Source organism: Pantherophis guttatus, chromosome 4 (genome assembly GCF_059756535.1).
Source record: "Pantherophis guttatus breed Tessera chromosome 4, ASM5975653v1, whole genome shotgun sequence".
Taxonomy (NCBI): Eukaryota; Metazoa; Chordata; class Lepidosauria; order Squamata; family Colubridae; genus Pantherophis; species Pantherophis guttatus.
In genome coordinates, this window is record NC_142066.1 from 133,689,844 (window position 1) to 133,712,684 (window position 22,841).

Sequence of the window (22,841 nt, forward strand, 5' to 3'; positions counted from 1 at the left end):
ATGAGCAGCTGATTGGTGGGTGGATCAGTCTCCCAGAATACCCCAATCAGCTGTTCCAGGCTGCAGGGATTGCCACAGACCATTGACTCCTCCGTGCCTTGCATTTTTGGCTTCATTCAGTGTATAAGACACACCCAAATTTTCTCCCTCTTTTATGGGGGAAAAAGTGCATCTTATATTCCAAAAAATACGGTAAGCGCTGCTCGAAAAATATTTTATCAAACTCTGCTTTGAAATAATCGTTACACATTTGTAACTGCTTTAAACTGATACTTAACTCATATATTATTACCGATGCACACTTTTTATATTATTGTAAAATTACTTTGAAATTTTATTGCCTTTATATTTTCAGCATGGCAACCTTTGAATTGGAAATGAGATAAGAAGAGAATGAAGCCATGGAGAAGGAGCATATCCTAAGGATTCTGGCAACATTTTTGTATCAACATTTGAAAAGCATCTAGAAGGTCCAGTTGGTTCAGAATGCAGCAACTCACATTGTTTTGGGAGGCCTTAGTGTGCACATGTGTCACCTCTCCTGTAGAAACTTCATTGGTTGCTGATTTGCTTCTGGGTGTAATTCAAGGTTCTGGTTATCACCCTTAAAGCTCTTCATGGCTTGCAACCAGGTTATCTGAGGGACTGTCTCTTGCCAGTCACATCCACACAACTCACTAGAGTGGGGAGGCATTGTTATGGGTCCCATCCCCTAAGGAGATACATCTGGTGAGACCCAAAAGAAGGGCCTTTTACGTGGTAGCTCCTTCCCTCTGGACTCTTTCTTAAGGCCCTGAATATGAGGTTTTGCTGGAGAACCCAGAGTGGGATGGGGTTCATTAGACAGCTGATTTGAGTGTGTGTTGTCACTAAGGGTGGGTGGGAGGGGTTATTTTATTTTATTATTACTTTATTATTTTTATTTTTTTCTACATTGTGTTTTTATTGTCTATAAACAACCTAGAGTAACTGTGAGCAAAAAGGCAGCTATATAAATTTAAGTAAGTAAGTAAGTAAGTAAGTAAGTAAGTAAGTAATAAATAAATAAATAAATAAATAAATAAATAAATATCTTTCACCTTTTTTAAAGTGGCAAAAGATTATATATACTGGAGGTTAGGAAAGAGGATTGGGCATAGAAATTCTTATAATTAAAGTAAGAGATGGATTTTTTAAAAAATGTTAATAGTCAATATGGTTTAAAGAAGAGATTGTACCTTGAACATTTTTGCTTGGTATACTAGCCAGGTTTCCTCCAAGGTTCCTGCAGTGAGCACGTGCATCACTCCAGTTTTTCTTCTCCTCTTCTACGAAGCCAAACATTTGGAAGCACTAGAAGAATAAGAAGGAATTAATTAATCCCTTGCTTAATTGATTAATTCATCTATCAATCAAGGACGGATTAATTAAATAAAAGAATAGAAACAACCAAGATATAATCAACAATCATGAAATGAAATCATAATTTTTAGCAGAACTTAATAAGTAATTCTGTTCTAATAAAATTAAACTTTCCACTTTCTTTTGGAAAAATATAAGCAATAATAAAAGTTAACATTTTTTTCCTTGGTTATATGCATCCTTATCTATTCTTTGTGATGTAATTGACTTCTTAATATTTTTATATTAATGATAGTTATATAGCCAAGTTTGTACCTGCCATCCTAGTTCTGATAATACCCAGGAGAGGGATTGATGAAAAAAGAAAGTGCCCAAGTCTTTCAAAATCTTGGTGGCCTGTCTTGGAGATACCATTCAAGGAAGCAAGACTTTTCAAATAACATTGCTTATGTACCCCAACACTGTAAATTACAGCAAGACCTTGACATACTGTATAATCTGTTGCTTAGTCACTGTTCAAAGTTATGAGAGGCCCACAAAAAGGTAATAATGACTCAGATTTAATGTTTCAATGACTGTCTCCCTCCCATAGTCATGTGATCAGATTTTGGGTATTTGGTAATGAGCCCACATTTATGGACATTTGCGGTGTTCCACAGTCACAAGGCCAAAATGTATTACTTTTTTTTTTTTTTGCTGAAAACTGATGTTTGTTTCTGTTTTCCATGAAAAAATTACCCATTGCAGACGGTGGGTTCATTTAATGACAATGGCGTTTGCTTAATGATAGCTGCATTCACTTTACAACTGTCACATTTACTAAACAATTGCTGCATTAAAAAAGTTGTAAAATCAAGTTGGTCACATGATAACCTGCTTAGTGATCAGCATGACTCATGATGGTAATTCATTGTTCAATTAAAGTTGTATGTTGAGAACTACATATAATAATAACATATTATTATTATATTATATAAATAATATAATAAATGTTAATAAAGGAAAAACATTTAAAATTCCATTTACATTCATGGAAGCAAAAGTAAAAATGGCATTTACCTGAAATGTTAAATCTATTTCTAAGAAACATGGCTGTTGTTGTGCTAATAACATTCATATTTTTCATTTTTACTGTTACAGATATTTCTGTTTTGTGGCACTGTTACTCTGTTCAAATATTGAACCTAATACAATAGATGTAATGTAGGATGTGAAGATATCTTTCCCTGAATTACCTATGTTCACTGAGAGGTCTAAAAAGACCATTGACTACCTGTGGCAAAATTTATGTATTTTGCATACATACAGGTAATCCTCAACTTGCAACAGTTCATTTAAAGACTGTTCAAAGTTACAACAGCACTGAAAAAGTGATTTATGACGATTTTTCATGCTTATGACCATTGCAGCATCCCCATGGTCATGAGATTTATATTTGGATGATTGGCGACTGACTCATATTTATGATGATTGCAGTGTTCCAGGGTCATGTGATCTCCTTTTATGACCGTCTGAAAGCAAAGTCAATGGGGAAATCAGATTCACTTAAAAATTGTGTTACTAATTTAAGAAGTGCAGTGATTCACTTAACAAATAAAAGTCGTAAAATGGGGCAAAACTCACTTTAATTTTTCACTTTTTCACTTAGCAACATAAATTTTGGGCTTAATTGTGGTTGTAATTTGAGAACCACCTGTATTGTCTCTAGGATATTTGAATAAGGAAAGGATCCTTTCTCAATATATTTACATTAACTATATCAATTACCTTGTCATTAAACCAAAGCCAGCCTTCACTGCAGCCTTTTGGAGTGGCAGGTAATGTGGGCGCTGCAGTTGAACGGACAGAGCTATTGTGTCTCTCGCAGATGAATGTTTTCTCAATACCGCAGTTTATATCATTCCAGTCACCTGATCAAAAAAATTATATTGTCATCTGGGAAGATTAAATTATTCTTAAAATAAATAGCAACAGCTCATATATAAGTTGCAATTGAAATAATGACGATGAGAACAATAATGGAAAGTGTAACAGTACATACTGGAATCCTATGGTATTTGTGAAACAATAGAAGCAGTACTCACTTATTGACCACTCATTCAGTAACCATTTACAATTGCAATGGCATTAAAAAAGATTTAGGACCTTAGTCCTCAAAGTGGCAGCCATTGCCATATCTCTATGGTCACATGATTGTGATGCAGGAACAGGGTAGTTAACATATGTTTAAAACTGTTTCAGTATCTCATGGTCACTTGATTGTCATTTATGACCTTGACAACCAGTATTCAACAAGCAAAATCAATGGGAAACCTGCAAGTCATACACATGACATCATGTTTAATGACTGCAGGTAATTTCATGAACAACTGCAGCTGGAACCACCATGGTAAATCAGGTGCAGCCATTTGTGTTTCATCTTATGATTGTGTGTTTTAGTGATGGAGTTGCCAGTCCCAGGTGTGAACAGTAAGTGAGGACTACTTATTTCTTATTTTTGTAGTCTACATGTTAATAATTCCAAAATACAATTCTATAGAAGAAATAGATAGGTGATTGTCTACCTCTTTTGGAATGCAATTGCCCTAATCCCTGGCCATTAACAAGACTATTTGGGATTTATGAGAATTGCAAATTGGAAATTGGTTCTCCCTGGGATAGTATAATACAGTAACTAAGTAAAGTAAGGTTGGATCTATGGATAAAACTTTAAATTCTTGGTTGGAGAATATGCTACAATATTATGAAGTATTTTGTTAATGTAAATATATCATAATGTAAAACATGCTAATTAGAGTTATAAAATAATGGTTTTCCAATATATTAATGATAGGATCTATGATAATGTGTGCCAGTTGACCCAAATTAAACAATGCTGTGCCTTATCCTGAACAAATACATACAGAGAGCTGTTAAAATGTGAAGTTTTTATTTACTTGCCTGAATAATAATACATAGCTACACAGTTTTCATCATCATTTGCAAAATTGGGTTCACCAGAGGCCCAGGCTTCATATGTCACTGGACTGCCATCCATCCAGCTGAAGAAAAATATTTGTCAGTCATCTACAATGCATGAATTTATGAAACTTACTTTTTCTTTTATTCCTTCTTTTGCCAAAGAGATAGCAGGATCAGGGGGGAAAGGGGTAGCTGTTGAAATATCATCTGCAAAATATTGGCCTGAAGTTATTTCAGACCATTTTAAGCTTTGGAAAAGTCTGTTTCAATCCTGAAACTTCAAAATCCAAGCAAAACTATTTCCGAATCACAACACTTATAAAATGGTTTGTGCAATGATAAAACATTTCTGTTGAGGTCCAGGTAGTTGCTCTGAATGCACAACAACTGTTGAAAGCTTGAGAAAGGGTGTTGCGAGGCTAGGAAAATTAGAATTGCAAATGGTTTATACACCTCCATTATTCAATCTCCTCATTATTTAAAGACAAAATAATCCTACCAAGTGGACATTGTAAAACAAAAGTAACTGAAATAAGGCAAGTAACCCATGACCATTCTTGCTGGCTTCCCCACTGGCGGAAGGTGGAAAGGTGTGGCTGATCACATGACCAAAGGATGCTGCAACAAGTCATAAGCTACTTGCCAGCTGCTATCCAAATTTTGTTCATGCAACTATGGCCAGAACTTTGAGGACCAGTTAAGGCTCTCTTCACTCAATAGCACCCTAATTTTAAACAGTCATTGAATAAAGGATCGATATTATAAAAGCATACTGGATTGTCAATTATCTAGATTTAAAAAAAAGAGAGAAAGAAATTCTGGGACTCTAATACAGGTAGGCCTTGACTTACAACAATTCATTTAATGACCATTCAAAGTTACAGCGGTATTGAAAAAAGTGATTTATGACTATTGTTTACACCTAAGACCATTGCACCATCCCCATGGTCACATAGTCAAAATTCAGATGCTTGATAACTGATATTTAGGATAGCTTCAGTCTCCTAGTTTCATGTGGGATCACCTTTTGTGACTTTCTGACTAGCAAAGTCAACAGTGAAGTCATATTCACTTAACAACCATGTTATTGACTTAACAACAGCAGTGATTTACTTAACAACTGAGTTAAGTGATAAAAGGAGGCAAAATTCACTTAACAACTGTCTCGCTTAGCAACAGAAATTTTGGGCTCAATCGTGATTATACCCTAATAATGTTCAAAAGGTTGAAATATCACATGGCAACATTCATTGTTGCATAGAGTTAAATGTCCGTGCTTGGGTTTTTTATTATCAAATCTCTAATGGCATGTTGTGGGCTTAAGAGAGATTCACAGCCTGCCTACTTGCACATTCCTTGATGAACTGCTTCCTTGCTGGCTCAAAGATGGCTATTAGTAAAAACTGAAGAAGTGCTTATCTTAAGCAGCAGAATGATAAATTGTCTCCACAGTGAAAGTATTGCAACCAAAGTTGATTTTTTTAAAAAAAATATATATTATTGCTTTCCCTTTCAGTAAATCTTGTTTTAAAACAATCTGTCAAAATCTTGGCAAGGGTTTTGCCAAGAGCCTAATAAAATCTTTCTTATTTATATTTATTCAAGTTTATTATTAAAAATAATTTAAAAACAGAATTACATTGCACACTGCAGCATTTTGTTAATGTTTTATATACGTTGTTTACCTACCTGAATTTTTTGTCAAGATCCAAGATTAAACCAATGTAAGAATTATAATACCTTCTATGATAGAAGATCTAATACATAAAAGAAAGAATAGGAAATAAAAATAATTATTTACTGCTTTAATATAAAGTAACAGTGATTTGCAAATCATCTTGAATGGATGCAACTAAACATAAAATAAATGACATAATTTTGAAATATGTTCTGCTTTTTAACATTGTAGTACTTTCGAAAATTCATTTGAATAAAAAGGCAGCATCTAAATTATTGTGTTTTTTAAATAATTTGTTTCCAACTACATTGAATGCATTAAACTTCCATTGACGTTAATTTAATGGGCCTCATCTTAATATATATTTTATCCAAGAGTTAAAAAGAAATTCTTCAGTTTCCGAAAACTTCTGGCTGTCACATCACACACACATGTATTATACACACACACACACACACGTATTATGCGCACACACACACATTTTCTGAAACCTCTTATTTTTAATAAGTAATTTTTGCATATATTTCTTACATATTTCCACAAAAAATTATTTTCTTCTTTACTGTCAATGGTGGTAAGATCACCATGATGTTGTTTGCAGAACTTCCGGGCTTTTTCTGCAGGCATTGTTTTTTTACTGAAATAATATTCATTGTTTTCATATCTGATCCATCCATCTTCAATTTTTATATAAGAATTTTCTGCAAAAGAAGAAGTAGAAGGAACGACTTATATATCCCTTTGCATCCATTCTACAAAATCACAAAGCAAACAGAGCCACTTGAAGATTATGTGCTGTCCTTTGGGACAAAGCTCTTCCTTCCAAGATCTTCTGAATATGAACAAGCACACCCAAAAGACACATCCATGTAATAGCTGGCAAACTGACCTCAACTGAATGCTTCCAATAACTGGAAGAAGCTTCTACGCAAATGTTCCAGAATACCCAAAAGTCTCTTCTGGGTATTAAATATACTGGGATGAGACATAGGACAAAGCAGTGTAAAGCAAAGCAATGAAGAGGCCATTTTAATTTGCTTTCAGAACTAGCTGGAGAGAGAAATGAGTAGTTGCCTTATGCAATGCTTAGCTCACTTTATTCAATCAAATCACTATCAAATGCAATCACTTCATCAAAGCTTTGCATATTTGGGGATGTCCAATGATTTCTTATGGAAATGAAAAGTACCCTACTTTTTAGTAACTCCTCTTTGGCTATATTTCTATGTATGCTTAGGAAGCCCCTACTCAATTAATGCCTATGAAGAGAACTATGGCACCTTCCTTTCACTTAAGGAAAATCACAATGTCTGTAGTTTTATACCATGCAGAGCCAATGTCTGGCTTTCTTCAATACTCTGAGAAATTGGTCTGCTTACGAACTCAACCATCATGCATCACATTTTAGGAATGCTCCTTTATGTCATACAGCCAAATTTAGCTCAAAGCAGTCTGATTCAAATCAAACTAAAATGCAATGCGCAGCCATAGTTTTTAGTAAATATTGCATACAACATTTTTGACATTAAATTGCCCAACGTACCAAAGTTGTCGACTGGTTGGTCTGTTGGTATGGTTAAACCTGCAAAATTAAATATTTTAATTACAAGAAATTCAAGCCAATCTTATCACATTACTCCATTTTGCAAAAGGCAATCCATAAAAACTGAAATATTGTACTCACTTAATGTATTTCTACATTTACAAGGAAATAAAATCATAGGAATCTAGATCCCAGTTTTGCCCAAAATCCAAATGGCCATTTGTGAAAGAGCTATAAAGCCCTGGCTCTTCACTAATGCCTTTTGCATGGAAGAGCGAGATTTCTCACTTCATTGCACTTGCCATTTTTTATCTTTTTATTGGTTTTACTGTAATTTCTTTGATTCTTATGAGCCCAGAGTGATTGAAAGTCAGCATATAAGTTTAATAAATTATTAATATTATTGTTATTATTATTACAGAATAAATTTTTGTCATCAATAATGCCATCGGTGTACTAAATTCTTGAGCATCATTTAGATATATTTGACATTGTACTGTGTTACTTAAGTTGTATGTACAAATATAAAATCTGCAGTAAAACTGAATTGTATTTAAGGCTCCCAAATTTCTCCCTAAAAAGAAAGGGGACCATCACCTAAGTGCTAAAAAGACCAAGGTTTTCAGTTGTGCAATGAATAAATCTCTATTGTCTGTACTAATAATCTACATGAGAATGAAAAACATATTACCTTTTGTAATTTGACAGATCCAATATTGTAACCGCCTGCATCTGGTTGCAGTCCAAAATCTAGTATTCCCCCATATTAATTTGCATCTTTCATTATTTTCACTTTCTGAATACCAAGTTAATATTGGTTCATAGTTTACCTACAGTAAAATTAAAATATATTTACATATTTACTTTTTAAAGCCATAAATTTTAATATTTGGAAAAAGAAACAAATGTACCATAATTGCCTTTCAGTAATGTCCATATGTTTGATGGGCTATTAGCAAAATTTTACCAATGTGATTCTGAGTACTGAAATTGAAGAAGCTGTTATGCACTTTTCATATTAGCCTGATTCACTGATCCAGTATATTTATTTACAACTTCACATATTTGGTGAAGTTACAAATATGGTGTAACTTTAAAAGAGGAGCTAACAATATTTGTAACTTTTATAAGATATCTGTATGATGTCAGTTTTGGAAGACAATTTTCTTTTTGCTTCTAAACTGCCACATATTTTAGCTGGGGAAGTTGGGAGAGGGTTGTTGTTGGAGCAGTAGAAAGTTAATCATAGCAACTTTCCGTACTCAAGGACTTTTGCCTGACTTTTGCCTGCATCTGATGGAGACTGACTGAAGATTGTATCCAGTGGAGTGTGAAAAGTTGATTGGACAATATGATGAACTTGTGGGTGTGGGGCAGGACTGTGAACTCTTGGCTGGGTGGGGGAAACCTGGAAGCTTTCAGATTTGGGTTTTCCCAATTGTGCCAACATGACATCTTTAATAAATTGGAACTTTGAGGAACCTCAGGCCTCGGAGCTTTATTTTGTTGGGGGTGTTCCTTGGAACCCTTACATTTGGCTTTGTTCTTATGTTGTTCCAGAAGTCCTGGGATAGGAATCATAGGATGCTTATGAAATGTTGTTGGTTGCGACTTGAACGCAGGATAGGACAAGAAGACAAGACAAGGATTTGAGGGTAGGACAAGAATCAACAGGGGAAGCTTCTGTACAGTATTTAAAAGCAGCCCCATGTACAGCACATATCAGCAGTTCAAATAAGAAAGAAAGATAGATGTGACTGTGGATAGTGTCCCATATTCTAAGAAAGGATGTAAATGGCACAATAGATGAAGTTGTGCAAAAGTCTTTCCTCGTCATAATTGCAGCATTCCTCAAGGGAGCATGTTTCCATCCATAATTAGAGATGGAATCTCCCTGCAGTCAGTTAGCATCTTAACTCCAAACTGCCTCATCTTGCTGGGATTAAGATCCCTAAGGTCTTATTTAAGTATTCTCAATTTGTTTATCTTTTTACCATTATGTAAGTCACTCAGAGTAGCCTTATGGGTACGATGACCAGCATATAAATTAAATTAATTAATAAATTAGAATGTTTATCCCCTCCAGAACCTAGAAAACGTCAGCCATCAGGAAAGGGGGCTCAAATGAATCACCTGTTCATTCAATGGCTGAGATATAAAGTTATGTATCCCTCATTGATCATATTTAACCTCATGTCAATGGATCATATTCCCTACCAGTTTTAGATAGATGCTAAATAAAAATGATGGACCAGTGTACATGCCTTGCACTGGTCCATCATTTGGGAGGGGTATCAGGCTCTGAGACAAATCATAATCCATGGCTTAGAAATTGACAGCTGTGCCAATCAAAATCCTCCTTCAGAAAGAAGGATCATGACAATAGAGTGTTCCTCTTTCCCAGTTCACGGAGTTGATCCAGAAGGATACTATGGTTGATGATAACGAAAAGCCACTGAGAAGTCAAGTAGTATCAACAAAAGTGCAATCCTCCATCATGATCCTGCCAAAAATTAGCTATAAGTATGACTTCTGTGTCTCCACTTCCAAACTTAAAAATATGGTTCCATGCAGTAGTGCTATTCAGCCAGTTCTATCCTGTTCAGGCGAACTGGTAGCGGTGGCTGCAGGAGGCTCCGCCCATCCACCCAGACATCATCATGTCCTGTTTTTGATGCTCTGTGCATGCACAGAGGTGGTGCAAGCAAGCAAAGCACCCGCGTGCACGAGCACACTCATATTTGTGAACCAGTACTGAAGGTAAGTGAATACCGCCACTGGTTCCATGTAATTAACTTCTTCCAGAGTTCTTTACATTCTAGCAAAGAACTAACTAAAGAAAGTTGGATATAGGTCCAAAATTGTCTAATATTTTCGGATCAAACTATTCTTCTGCAAAGGTAGAATACACTTTTTCAAGGCACGTGCACTGGTTCATCATACAACAGTGCATTCATCACTCTCCCTACACTGAATACTTGTCACTTTTCTGTCACTTTTCTTTTGCCCTCCATAGTGATATAAATTTTTCTGCTAGGAGGGAAAAGAAACAGGATGAGTGAAATCCAGTACTTAGAAGTGTTGCTTGCTCAGTTCACTTCTTCCTCCCCAATGCGGACCCATCTTCCTTGCATTGGTCCTCTTTCTGGGTCATCAACACACTAATTAATTTCAACCTATTTCCTTGATCTCTCTAGATCTCTTTTACTCTTCAATTGCTTCGGAAGTTTTCAGCCTTTTTTCCAGGGGTTCAGATATCATGATGATATTTGGTCAGCCACCATACTGTCTGCTTTTGCTAGGTGTGCTATGAAAACCATCTTCTCAATAGCATCATCAATATCAAATGGCTCCAATAGGCCCAATAGCAGCAACAACAGTATTCATAAACATAACACATAAATTGCCATGATGTCCTGTATTCCACCTTACCATCCACCAATTGCATTTTTATGACCACTGGGAATACATGACATATTGGACATCCAGCTCAAAGTTGTAGGCATTTAAAAATACATAATATTTAGGAAAAGGACCATTCAGCTATTCTTAATTAACTGGAGGGCCTCTCACACCAGCAAAAACGGATAAAGAAAAAATTAGCAGGATATGAGATGAAAGATTTCAAGTAGTTTGTAAATTCTATAAGAACAATGCAATCAAACCTTTTGCAATAGCAGCCTGAAGTAAGCCCATAGAAACTGTCAAAATAACCTGAATCAAGTCAAATAGCAATATCGTGTTATATTAAGATTTTAATACTTCGTTTAACTGTTAACTAGAATACTGCTATATGTCTATGAAAATATCTACAAAAATATTACTAATACCTGTACTCCATTAAATATTAAGAATACCAGCAATTCCAGGTAACATTTGTGTTTTGCACATTAATTATATACTTACAGGAGACCCGTCACTCCAAGTGTATTCTGGGCTGGAATCCACAATTCTTAAACCAATCCAGCTCGATCGATAATTTAATCTAAAATGTAATAATCAGCAAGTATGTTAAAATATAATTTATGCACATGTCTTGCTTAAATATAACACTGAAATTTTCTTTCTGTGTTTTTTTCACATACAGAACCTAAGCATGTCAGCAAATGAATAACCCCAACAAATATTCAAGATCTCAAATATGACATATGCCTTTACAGCTGAAATATACCCATTTGAATGGAAATAGATTCTGATGACTACTATAGAATTTATTTAAGTAATCTTGTATAGGATAATACTAAAAGCCTTGTTACTTTGATGATAATTATAACTGAATCTACATTTTTGACCATTCATTATTATTTCTGTTGTAACCACTTAAGGATTTTTTTTAAAAAAGAAAAATAGTGATGCCCATTGATTATTGACATAAATTGGATCTCTAATTCTGAGGGCCCTGAGAGAAAACTCAACTATATGCAAAGTATTTCAGAATGAATATACAGTATATAGGATTATGAGGTTTACACTAGTTATATATTCCATGATGATGAATTCAGTGCTCCAATAAACGCTTTGCCAGGAGTGTTTCTGCCTTGACATAAGAAAAAATAAATTTTATTATACTCACAGTTGGTTTAGTAACTGAAACTCTTGTTTATTATGAAAAGAAGCCAGATCTCCTCCAATTGATTTACAAAAGGCATGTGCCTCAAACCAAGTTTTTTCACTTTTCTTCTCTGCATATGCCTAAATGCATATAAATACATCTCATTACAAATGAGCATTAACACTGCAGTTGTCTACGTCCCTTCTTGGCTCATATTTGATTATCTTTTCAATTAAGTATCCAAATTTTGCTGTTTGATACATTCATTTTTTACATTTTTTAAACCAATAGAATACCTATTGATCATCATCATCAGTGGTGGGTTGCCCCCGGTTCGCACCGGTTCTATAGAACCGGTAGTAAAACCGGCAGGAGGCCCAGCTCACCGACCCCGACATCACCAAAATGCTCCTGCGCATTTTGCATACTACCGGCCCCATTGCGAACCGGTAGTAAAGGTAAGTAGAACCCACCCCTGATCATCGTCATCATCTTTTAACAACCCCATAATCCCTTGTGGGCTGGAGTCTGGGCAACTGAATGGAGCTGAGTGTTTACTGGCCGGATGCCCTTCCTATCACCAATGCAGAGTTTTGTTCAGCAGATATATTCTCATTGTGCCCCTAGACTGAAATATCTGCTTCTACCTAGGAATTGAACTCACAGCCTCCTGATTGTGAGGTGAGAGCTCACCTCTAGGCCACTGCATAACTGCTAATAGAATATCTATTGATGTTAAAGAGAAAATGGGGAAGTTAAAGGGAGAGGGTTTTTTTGCTGCTGCCATAAATAGAGTTATGCAAATTGGATGTAAAGGAACACTTGCTGGATTTTCTACACATATTCCCCTCTCCCCTTTCCATGTAGGATGATGATAATGATAATAATGATGATTTAGATATGTGATGATTTAGACATGTGTCTAAAAGACAGTTAGGCAGCCAGTTTGGTGTAGTGATTAAGGCATCAGGCTAGAAATTGAGAGATAGTGAGTTCTAATCTCGCCTTAGACATAAAGCCATCTGGATAACTTTGGATCTGTCACTCCCTCTCAGTCCTAGGAAGGGGGCAATGACAAACTATTAATCAAAATTTTTTGCCAAATTAAGTGAAGGAATTTATCCAGGCAGTCTTGAGAAACAAACACAATTGAATGGTAGAAAAAAAATTATGACAAATCCACACATATGAAGTTGTAAAGAGTTAAAAATATATGAAACATTGATTGTAACAAAAATGCCAACCTGTAACCTTTCTATTAGGGCCATAACTGTCTTAGGCTAATTCAATAATAATAGTCATCATCTTGATTGGATTACTTAAACCAGGACTTCTTGGCACATTGTAATCCAAAGTGTCTCAAGGCAATTAATGAGGATTTCAGAGAGAGGACCAAAAATATGCTGGCTGCAAAGGAACGTGACCAGTTTCCATATTCTCTATTATTCCTTTCTTGTTCTTCCAATTACTTTATTTCCTTTTCAGAGGAGAGTTAATCATGGCTGAAGGGCACCAAATTCCCACTGGAAGGGACTGGAGGAGGGGCTGGGATGCTAGCTCCTGTTGCAATGTCTGCCTCTTGACATGGCCTGTCTCAAAGGGCTGAATCAGATTGAGCAAGCAAATACCAATAGCACTTAGACTTATATACTGCTTCATAGTGCTTTACAGCCCTCTCTAAGTGATTTACAGAGTTAATTTACAATTTACATATTGACCTCAACAATCTGGGTCCCCATGTTATCGACCTCGGAAGGATGGAAAGCTCAGACAACCTTGAGCCTGGTGAGATTCAATCTGCCAAACTGCTGGCAGCCAGTGATCAGCAGAAGTAGCCAGCAATACTGTATTCTAACCACTGTGCCACCGCAGCTCTGACTCCGAAACGGGCTGACCCACCTTGAAGCAGACATTCCTCGTTGGACTTGCAGTCCATCCTGTGGAACATGGGAGAGGGGGTGTTGGTCCCGGGATTGTAGGAAGCGTCACCCCTTCAGCCAAATGCTTGCAAAGGAAGGGGGCCCTCTCCTCACAATTGACAACATCCCACAATCCAGCAGCATCTCCCGTTCTCATGGCAACACAGCCTGGATTTCGGCCTGGCAGAATGGAAGACCAGAGCCAGTTAAATTTAATGCATCTCCATAGTCAAGCTAAACAGGATAAAAGCTTTCCTGCCAGAGTCTATTTGCTCTGACAGAGTCCATACCAGGCATTTTTGCATTCCAGTGAGTGAACTGAATGGGGTCTCCATTGATCCAGTTGAAAGTCCCTGGATTCTCTACATCCGAAAGGCCAATCCAGAAATATTTTTCAGGACGGTGTCCAATTTGGCTAGTCAGGAAGGCCTGCTCAAATCTGTGGTAAAAATAATTCAAATCAGGATGGTCTCTGATTTTCTCCATTTTCAGATTCTGCAGATGGTTAATTCTAGGCCCGATTTACACTTTTACTAGCCAATCCACATCAAAAGAGTGTTGTTGGGAAAATAAGAGGCAGGATTTGGTACATTTCTATATATTAAAACAGTGGGATAAAATTATCACTATCATCACCATCACTCTCTCAGATCTGAAAGTACAGCACTAGATTTACAGATTCCTAATCAGAGCTGAGAAGTCTGCTCCCATAACATACATTAAGGCTAACAGGACTGGAGTAGGATCTGCCCAATCCCTTCTACAAATATTTATTTATTTATTTATTTTATTAATTAATTTTATTTCTATACCGCCCTTCTCCCGAAGGACTCAGGGTGGTGTACAGCCTAATTAAAAACACAAAGACAGACAGAGTTTAAAAATAATTAAAATTATTAAATAATAGGCCCAATTTATAAAACCCCAAATTTAAAATCCCATTTAAAACCAATTAAAATCTTTACATTGATAGCCCAGCCTGGCGGAACAACATGGTTTTGAGGGCACAGCGAAACACACGGAAATCAGAGATTTTACGAATTTCTGGGGGCAGATAATTCCAAAGGGCAGGGGCTCCCACAGAGAAGGCCCTCCCCCTGGGTGTCACCAGCTGACATAATTTGGCCGATGGCACCCTGAGGAGACCCTCTTTGTGGGAGCGAACTGGCCGGTGGGAGGCTACTGGTGGCAGAAGACGGTCTCGAAGGTATCCAGGTCCAATGTCATGGAGCGCTTTAAAGGTGGTAACCAACACTTTGAATCACACCCGGAAGACCACTGGGAGCCAATGCAGCTCGCGTAGGAGGGGTGTCACGTGGGCACAATGAGTTGCGCCCATAACCACCCGCGTGGCCGCATTCTGGACCAGTTGGAGCCTCTGGGTGCTTTTCAAGGGGAACCACATGCGATAGCTCTCTTGACCTAGCTGTTTAACCAAGACTACAGTTGCATTATAACATTCTCTACAGCAGTATTTCCCAATTTTGGCAGTTTTAAGATTGTGAACTTCAACTCCCAGAATTCCCTGGCTGTCTATGAAATTCTGGGAAATGAAGTGCACATATCTTAAGGTTGCTGAGTTGGGAAATACTATTCTACATCAGTGGTCCCCATATTTTTTAAATCACACATCCTTATCAGTAGAAAATTTAAGCGTGTACTTCAAAATAACTATGTTTATTGTAAACTATATCTATGTATTATTTTACTCATGTATTATATGTATTATAAAACATAATCCAAATGTATATTATATGTTTTATATTTTTTATATTAAGTCTTAGTTGCTATTTTTTATTTTTGAGAAACAATAGGCATCCTAAAATTTTCTTCCTGCACCGCAATGGATCAAGTATATGCATCCCAAGTTGGAGAGCACTGCTCCAAAGAATTCTTCATATTAAACTAATATAACATTCCTATCTAGAACATCGTAAAAGAGGCTGGTTTAGAGTAAGTGTTGCAGCGAGATACTACATCCTCATTCTTATACACACTGAAGCATCTTTTTGAAACTGGAAAAACTGAAGAGCTGAATTAACATTAAAATATATCCTGGGAAACATTTATTTTGAAATATTCATTAATCACAACAGTAATCATAAATCCATATAAAACTCAGGGAAGTAAACCAAGCTTTAGATGATATGTCAAATGAACGCATGTAAAATTAGTATGAAAAATTAGGCATAATTCACAAAAATGAATCCACAAACATCAGGATAAAATAATACACAAACAGTTTAGAATCAAGGGACGAAATTTGTGAAAACATTTTCCATGCCTAGATTTTTTTTTCCATATGTGTCACTAGGTATCACAACACAGTTTACTTTAAAATAAATTAGTGTAAAAAGCAGATAAACAGAAAATCTATTTACTGTTTCGTTTGCTAAGTAAAGTGGGAAAAAAGTGACCAATCCTCTGCAACTAGATAAAGGTAAAGATTCCCCTTGCACATATGTGCTAGTCATTCCTGAATCTAGGGGACGGTGTTGATCTCTGTTTCAAAGCCGAAGAGCCAGCGCTGTCCAAAGACGTCTCCGTGGTCATGTGGTCGGCATGACTAAATGCTAAAGGCGCACGGAACTCTGCAAATAGTTGGCCAATTATCTTGAGCTCATTCATAAAGATGAAAAATAAAGAGAAAGAGAGAGAGATAGGGAGAGGGGTAGATAGATAGAGATAATAGATATAGATAGATAAATAGATAGATAGAGAGAGAGAGAGAGAGAGAGAGAGAGAGAGAGAGAGAGAGAGATATGATAGAGAGATATGATAGAGAGAGAGAGAAAGAGAGAGAGAGAAAGAGAAAGAGAGAAAGACAGACAGACAGACAGACAGACCGACCGACAGATGGAATATTTTGTTCTGACCCTTTCAACATATTTACCTATTCTCCACAGAGATTAGAAATCCTTGATTTGTTTCACAAGATGCCTTTGCTTCTGAAAATGTTCCAAGTGTTTTTCCAATTAAGTAACAATAGAAACCATATCTTTTCCAGCCCTGTAAATGTAGCATACATACACACAGAATAATATTAGCCTAAATTTATTTATACATTTGTTTGTATGTTTGTTTGTTTGTTTAACACTTTCATCCTGCCCAAACCAAAGATTCTCAGATTTACCGAGTTATCTTGATCAAAGAGTGACCATTAATTATTTTAAATTCATATTTTATGTGGTATATAGTGATAGTCTCAGAATCTAAAAGGTGCTGTGAAATCAATAAATGTTGATAGACATAAATTTATAGAATTCAATTTCTGTGTCAACAGCTTCAGATTTATTTATTTTTGTAAGAACATTTCTGAAATATGGATGCCCATACAAATCACAGCAATTTACTTTTAAAGTAAATTTGTACTTGTACCAGTACAAATCAGCATTTTTCAGTTTCAGATTGAAAAATAAAAATAAAAATGTGTTCCTTCTGTTTAACCATTATCTCAGGTAGTTTTGTTTTTGTTTTTTGTCATATGGTAAAGGTGAATAAATTGTCTTCTTATAATATTATAGAGAAAATTTTTCTGTCTATGTGATTGCTAAGAGTTGACACCAATGTTAGGAGTGGAGGGGACTATTCATCTGAAGGCAAAACTAGCTTTCTGGTTGATATTTCCAAAACTTCATAAGAAGATGAATAACTATTATGAAAGATCAAGAGCTCTACAGTTCTTTAGGCTTACTTTCTGGCATTTTGGATCAGCAACTTCATCTGTTCCAGGAAGAAATTCTGAAGACTCTTTTTTACAGATGTATCCTAATTCCTCTTCACAGAAATGATCCGCCATGTATCCATTCTGAGGATGGAAGGATGAACAAATCTCACTGAAAAGGAATCCATTACTTTTACCCCTTCCTATTTTTTTTTTATGATTTACATTTTTGCTTTTCTTTTCTTTTTAGTGAGCTGCATTATTGCACAATACTTGTTATAGCTTCATTTGTCTAAATTCTGCAGCCATACTAACATCTTGCAAACAGATGTAAATGTTTATATTAAGTTGGGAATGATAAACATAGTTTTTAGCCTACAAAAATTAAGTTATTTCAAAATATAATTCATTAATATTACCTCAGGTTTCCAAAATATAAAATATAATTGCATTAGGAGTTTTTTTCACCAAATATACAGCACACTTAATCCAAATTTAGCACACCTAAACAAGCTTTTGTTCTTCATTCAATGCAGATTAAAAGTTTATTCCCAGTCTTCTGAAAAAAATGCTCAATTGAACTCAGAATGTATTTTTTAAATTTACTTACTTATTAGAATGTACTATACATTTTAAAGCAAAGTATTAATTACATAGTAGCAATCCATTTCAATATGAATGGACAGTTAAAGACTCCATGAGGCTTCTAAATGTTTGTTTAGTAGCTCCCAGACCCGTCTGTAATTACCAAACTGTAGAATAAGCCAAAAAATAGGCTTTATGTTGCTTTTATAAATGAAAATTTACCCCAAAACAATGTTTATGATTGTGACTAATCATGGTTACTTGACATTATTAATCACTTTATTACTAACATCCTGTCCCCCCAAGTATTAAGCTATGTCCTTAATCACAAAAACCCAGCCTTTCTATATAGAATTAAATGCCCTTACATATTCAGTCCTGACTCTGATAAATAATAATGCCCTTATCAAACAATATTGTTAAACAAAAATGAAATCAACATGATCAATAAAATTAGCTCAATACTTAACAGCAACCCAGCAAGCAAATATTAACATTAAAAAAATGAACACATCAGAAATATTTGAAAGCATATACTCTGGAGTATAGCTCCAGAATATACACATCCATAATAATTTAAATCAGGTGTTAACCTAGAGCTGCCAGATAATTTAGAACAGGACAACTCTATACTAATCCATTAATCAAATAAAAAAGCCTCCAATCCTGTTTTGGAGGCTCTCAAAATTGTAACCATGGTGGTGCTGTAGTTAGAATGTAGTATTGCAGGCTAATTCTGCTGATTGTCAGCTGCCAGCAGTTCAGCAATTCAATTCTCACTGGCTCCAGGTTGACTCAGCCTTTCATCTTTCCGAGGTGGGTAAAATGAGAACCCAGATTCTTAGGGGCAATAGGCTGATGCTGTAAACCACTTAGGGAAGGCTGTAAAAGCACTCTGAAGCGGTATATAAGTCTAAGTGCTATTGCTAAGTGCTTTTATCAAAAGCAGTGATTCTTAAAAAAATTAAGAAATGTTGATCTATGGAATAAATTATATTATGGAAAATAGGTTAAACAAATTTCTAGACACAAATTTTATCCAAGAGAGAACTGAAGAGGGGAAAAAAAAATATCCACCAGACAATTAAGGGTTCTTATTGTTACCTTCCCAGTCATGATGACACAGTCTTCCTGCACGTTGCTTATAAGCGTGGGTTCTCCTTTCTGCCATTTGATGAAACTCACAGTAGTACCATCACTCCATTCAAAAGATGAAGAGACCTTCTGGTCATTTAGGCCTATCCACAAATTATCTGTTGCTTCTAAAAAGATAAGTCCATTTTATCCATTTGCTCTCAAATTTAATGAATGAAGTCCAGAGATTGTATATAATGGTCCAACCCATAGACCTATGTTGGTCAGGATATAATTTGGATGTATGCAGCAGGATGTAATCTGCCATGGATATATGCAGCAGTTGTAGCATAATTTAAACCACACTGGTTCCATAGATTTTTTACAAATATTTTTACAAATATTTTAAATAAATACTCTTTTTTTTCCTTGTGATGGCTGCATCAGCAGTTATTTCTTTATTTTCCTTTCCAGAGTATTCAAACATGAAATAAGCCTTCTAAATATACTTACTATAACCAAGCTGAGAAAAAACAAAGCTGTATTCCTCAATGTCACGTATACTTAGTAAATGTCCACCATCCTTTTGGCAAGAGACTGAGGCATCCTTCCACGTTTTGCGATCTCTGTTCAGACGGTAACAGTGCTTTGCATATCCAACCCAGCCTTCTGGACATTTAACTGGCTTAAGATCATCTGAAAAAAACAATAGTTATATGTACACCATCAAGAATTGGGACTGGAGGTAGGGGGTATATCCCGATCTAGTATTATGATGTAATTAATTCAATAAATAGAATTTATTAGAAGCAAATTTGAAGCAATGCATTTTAAAGATAAGATATTTCATCCACTGTTTTGAGGATATTTTCCTGAAGAGTCATCAGGTTTTATTGTAACCAGATCTAATTTTTCAGTCCAATTTTTTGTGAATCAGGCAGGTATACTAAAGAAGCAACTTTTTATGTCCAACATGATTGTTTAACTATTTTGAAATTATTAATGCTTTTTTACGGTGTATGTTAATTGGCATAACTATTTTTACCAGATCATTGCTTTTCTTCAAAACTTCCATCTTATTTTATAGAAATTTACAGAGAGCAAACTAAAAATAAATTTTGCAGCAGCATACATACATACATACATACATACATACATACATACATACATACATACAGATATACATACAGATATAGATACATATGTACATGTGTGTGTGTGTGTGTGTGTATATTATGTATATCTATCTATAGTATGTGTGTATGCACATACACACACGTGGGCACAGAGTTGGGGGCAGATTTTTGGTTATAAGTTATTATAGTCATAAGTTGAGTTATAAGTATCCATATGACGGAACTTGATTTTATCACAGTTTTTGCAGCATTCTATAAACAAATCATTGTGTTAGTTAAGCAAATGTATAGTCATAAATTTCATTCTTTCAGCAAAAAAAAATATATATATCCAGCAAAAACCATGTTCTGTGATTGTGGGACATAGCACTGGTCCTAAAGGTAAACTAGTTGCCAAATCTTCCAAAGACAGTTACCATAAATAAACTCAGGAGTGCAGGTGAGGGATGGAATGACATTTTATGATGGCTAGAGATGCTTTACAGCACCTGGGTTCTGGATCTGTCTAATTCTGAATGAGATGAATAAGATGAAGACTGTAGTTTAGGATCTTCTCTATGCATGCATACCTTTAGTTCTGCAAATCTTCAGAATTTAACTCATCTAAGAGGTGTGCAACATTTCATATTAAAATTTTCTGGAATTAAAATTATGCTAAATACATTTTTCTCTATTTCCTTGGGATCTTGGATAATCAGAATAGTGATGACAATCATCTCCCCATTCCCACTCCCAGCTATAAGCATAAGTGTATATATTGGATTTTTAGGCTGCCTTGCCTCCTGACATTTAGTGGACCTTTTTGGCCTAAGCAAAATTGTTTTTGCATAATGTGCATTCAGAACCTGAATTTCTGCATGTTCTCCTGTTCAGATATCTATTATTTCACATTATTCTAAATAGATTGCTCTGAGACCAAAATCATCAATAGGAAAAGAATTTTAAAAATGTTATTTGGTCATGAGTGCCGTGTATATCAGTGAAAGAATATTTATTCAGTTAACTTAATTTCCAGTTTACAACCTACCTGAAGAAGGTGTAGATGCCTGCATTGAAGAGTTCATTCTTTTACAGATGTATCCATGCTTCAGGTCACACAGATCATTTTCCCATTTGCCATTCCTACTCTGGAATAATCCACAGGTTTTTCCTGTTTCTGAAGAGGGGCTACCTGTAAGAGACAGTGAACCAGATTATCCTATCACTGCTTGATGTCCAAGTTGATAACACTTTTTTAATCTGTAAAAAATCATAATGTTTTTCTGCCTTCTTCAATTGTATCTCATGATACAATTTTATCTGATATAATAAATATATATGAGCTTTACTGTATTTACTGTGGAAGTCTCCCTCTGTGGCTGTGCACCTTTCATCTGGGGGAAGACATTGTATTTTCTATGCAATTAAACATTGTGTGATTTCATATGTAATTAACCAATCATGGCTTGTGACAAATGCCATTTTTCCAATTGTTATAATGCTAACTATTTAGAAAAGTGTAATGCTTTGAAAGGATGCTTCATTTCAACAAAACTTCAATGCAATCCCTCAGAAAAAGACAGTCAGTCAAACTGTCCTTTGACAATTCTCCTTTGTTGAACTGGACTGTAGTGGCTGCCTACCTTCAATCACTGACCCTTTTGACCAGATCAAAGGGGCCAGCCAGATCAAGTCTGTATATGAGTATATGAGTCAGAACAATTTTTCAAGTCAAGGCACAGCTTCCATCTCAACTGTCATGACTGACAGGAGTTAGGTGGCACATTAGTAAGAAATGGAGCCATCTTGCACAGGCCTATGAACTCTATACAGGGGGATTAGTTTACTTTATTGTCATTGCACCTCGTACAACGAAATTAAATGCCATCCTCAGTGTACATCATACATAAGAAAACTATAAAAATAAAACAAAAACACACATCCTTCACATTCTATATAATTGAATTGAAAACCTCTGATACTGCATTAGTATTACACTATACAGTATTACATATAGTATTACACTATACACTATACTATAAATACCATATTGAGCTAAACACAGCTACTGAGTCTCTTTTAAGAGTTTTCTGTCAGGATCAGAGGCATCTTTGGGATGATGAAAAAAGTGAAGGTGACAATACGGTAAGAATAAATGTTTATATACTTCTTATAAATTTCATATAAGAATGCTAGAGCATTCTTAAAGAAAGTGGCAATTAAATCAAAAATATAATAAATATATATAATTACAAAAAAAGACTACAAAAATTTTAAATGCTACCCTAACCTATTTAAGAAGAATGATTGTGTATAATACAATAGGAATTTCTAAATACTCTAATCTTATTATCCTTAAATGTTTACACTTTTCTTTATGAAATACCAATGGCCTTCTAACTATAAACA

General features: G+C 35.4%; 1 protein-coding gene across 1 annotated transcript in view; it reads right to left on the minus strand.

The window, feature by feature from the left end:
- Positions 1–22,841, minus strand: part of LOC117654893 (macrophage mannose receptor 1-like) — a 42,908-nt gene that overhangs the window by 12,050 nt on the left and 8,017 nt on the right. The window contains exons 6-21 of the mRNA XM_034401829.2: positions 21,481–21,624; positions 19,831–20,013; positions 19,348–19,505; positions 17,689–17,802; positions 16,888–17,003; positions 14,285–14,433; positions 13,975–14,174; positions 12,097–12,215; positions 11,430–11,508; positions 8,215–8,353; positions 7,524–7,562; positions 6,512–6,681; positions 5,992–6,059; positions 4,282–4,382; positions 3,109–3,251; positions 1,218–1,332 (exon numbers count right to left, since the gene is read on the minus strand). Of these exons, the coding sequence (XP_034257720.2) occupies positions 1,218–1,332; positions 3,109–3,251; positions 4,282–4,382; positions 5,992–6,059; positions 6,512–6,681; positions 7,524–7,562; positions 8,215–8,353; positions 11,430–11,508; positions 12,097–12,215; positions 13,975–14,174; positions 14,285–14,433; positions 16,888–17,003; positions 17,689–17,802; positions 19,348–19,505; positions 19,831–20,013; positions 21,481–21,624 (2,037 nt within the window). The remainder of the gene's footprint in view (positions 1–1,217; positions 1,333–3,108; positions 3,252–4,281; positions 4,383–5,991; positions 6,060–6,511; positions 6,682–7,523; positions 7,563–8,214; positions 8,354–11,429; positions 11,509–12,096; positions 12,216–13,974; positions 14,175–14,284; positions 14,434–16,887; positions 17,004–17,688; positions 17,803–19,347; positions 19,506–19,830; positions 20,014–21,480; positions 21,625–22,841) is intronic.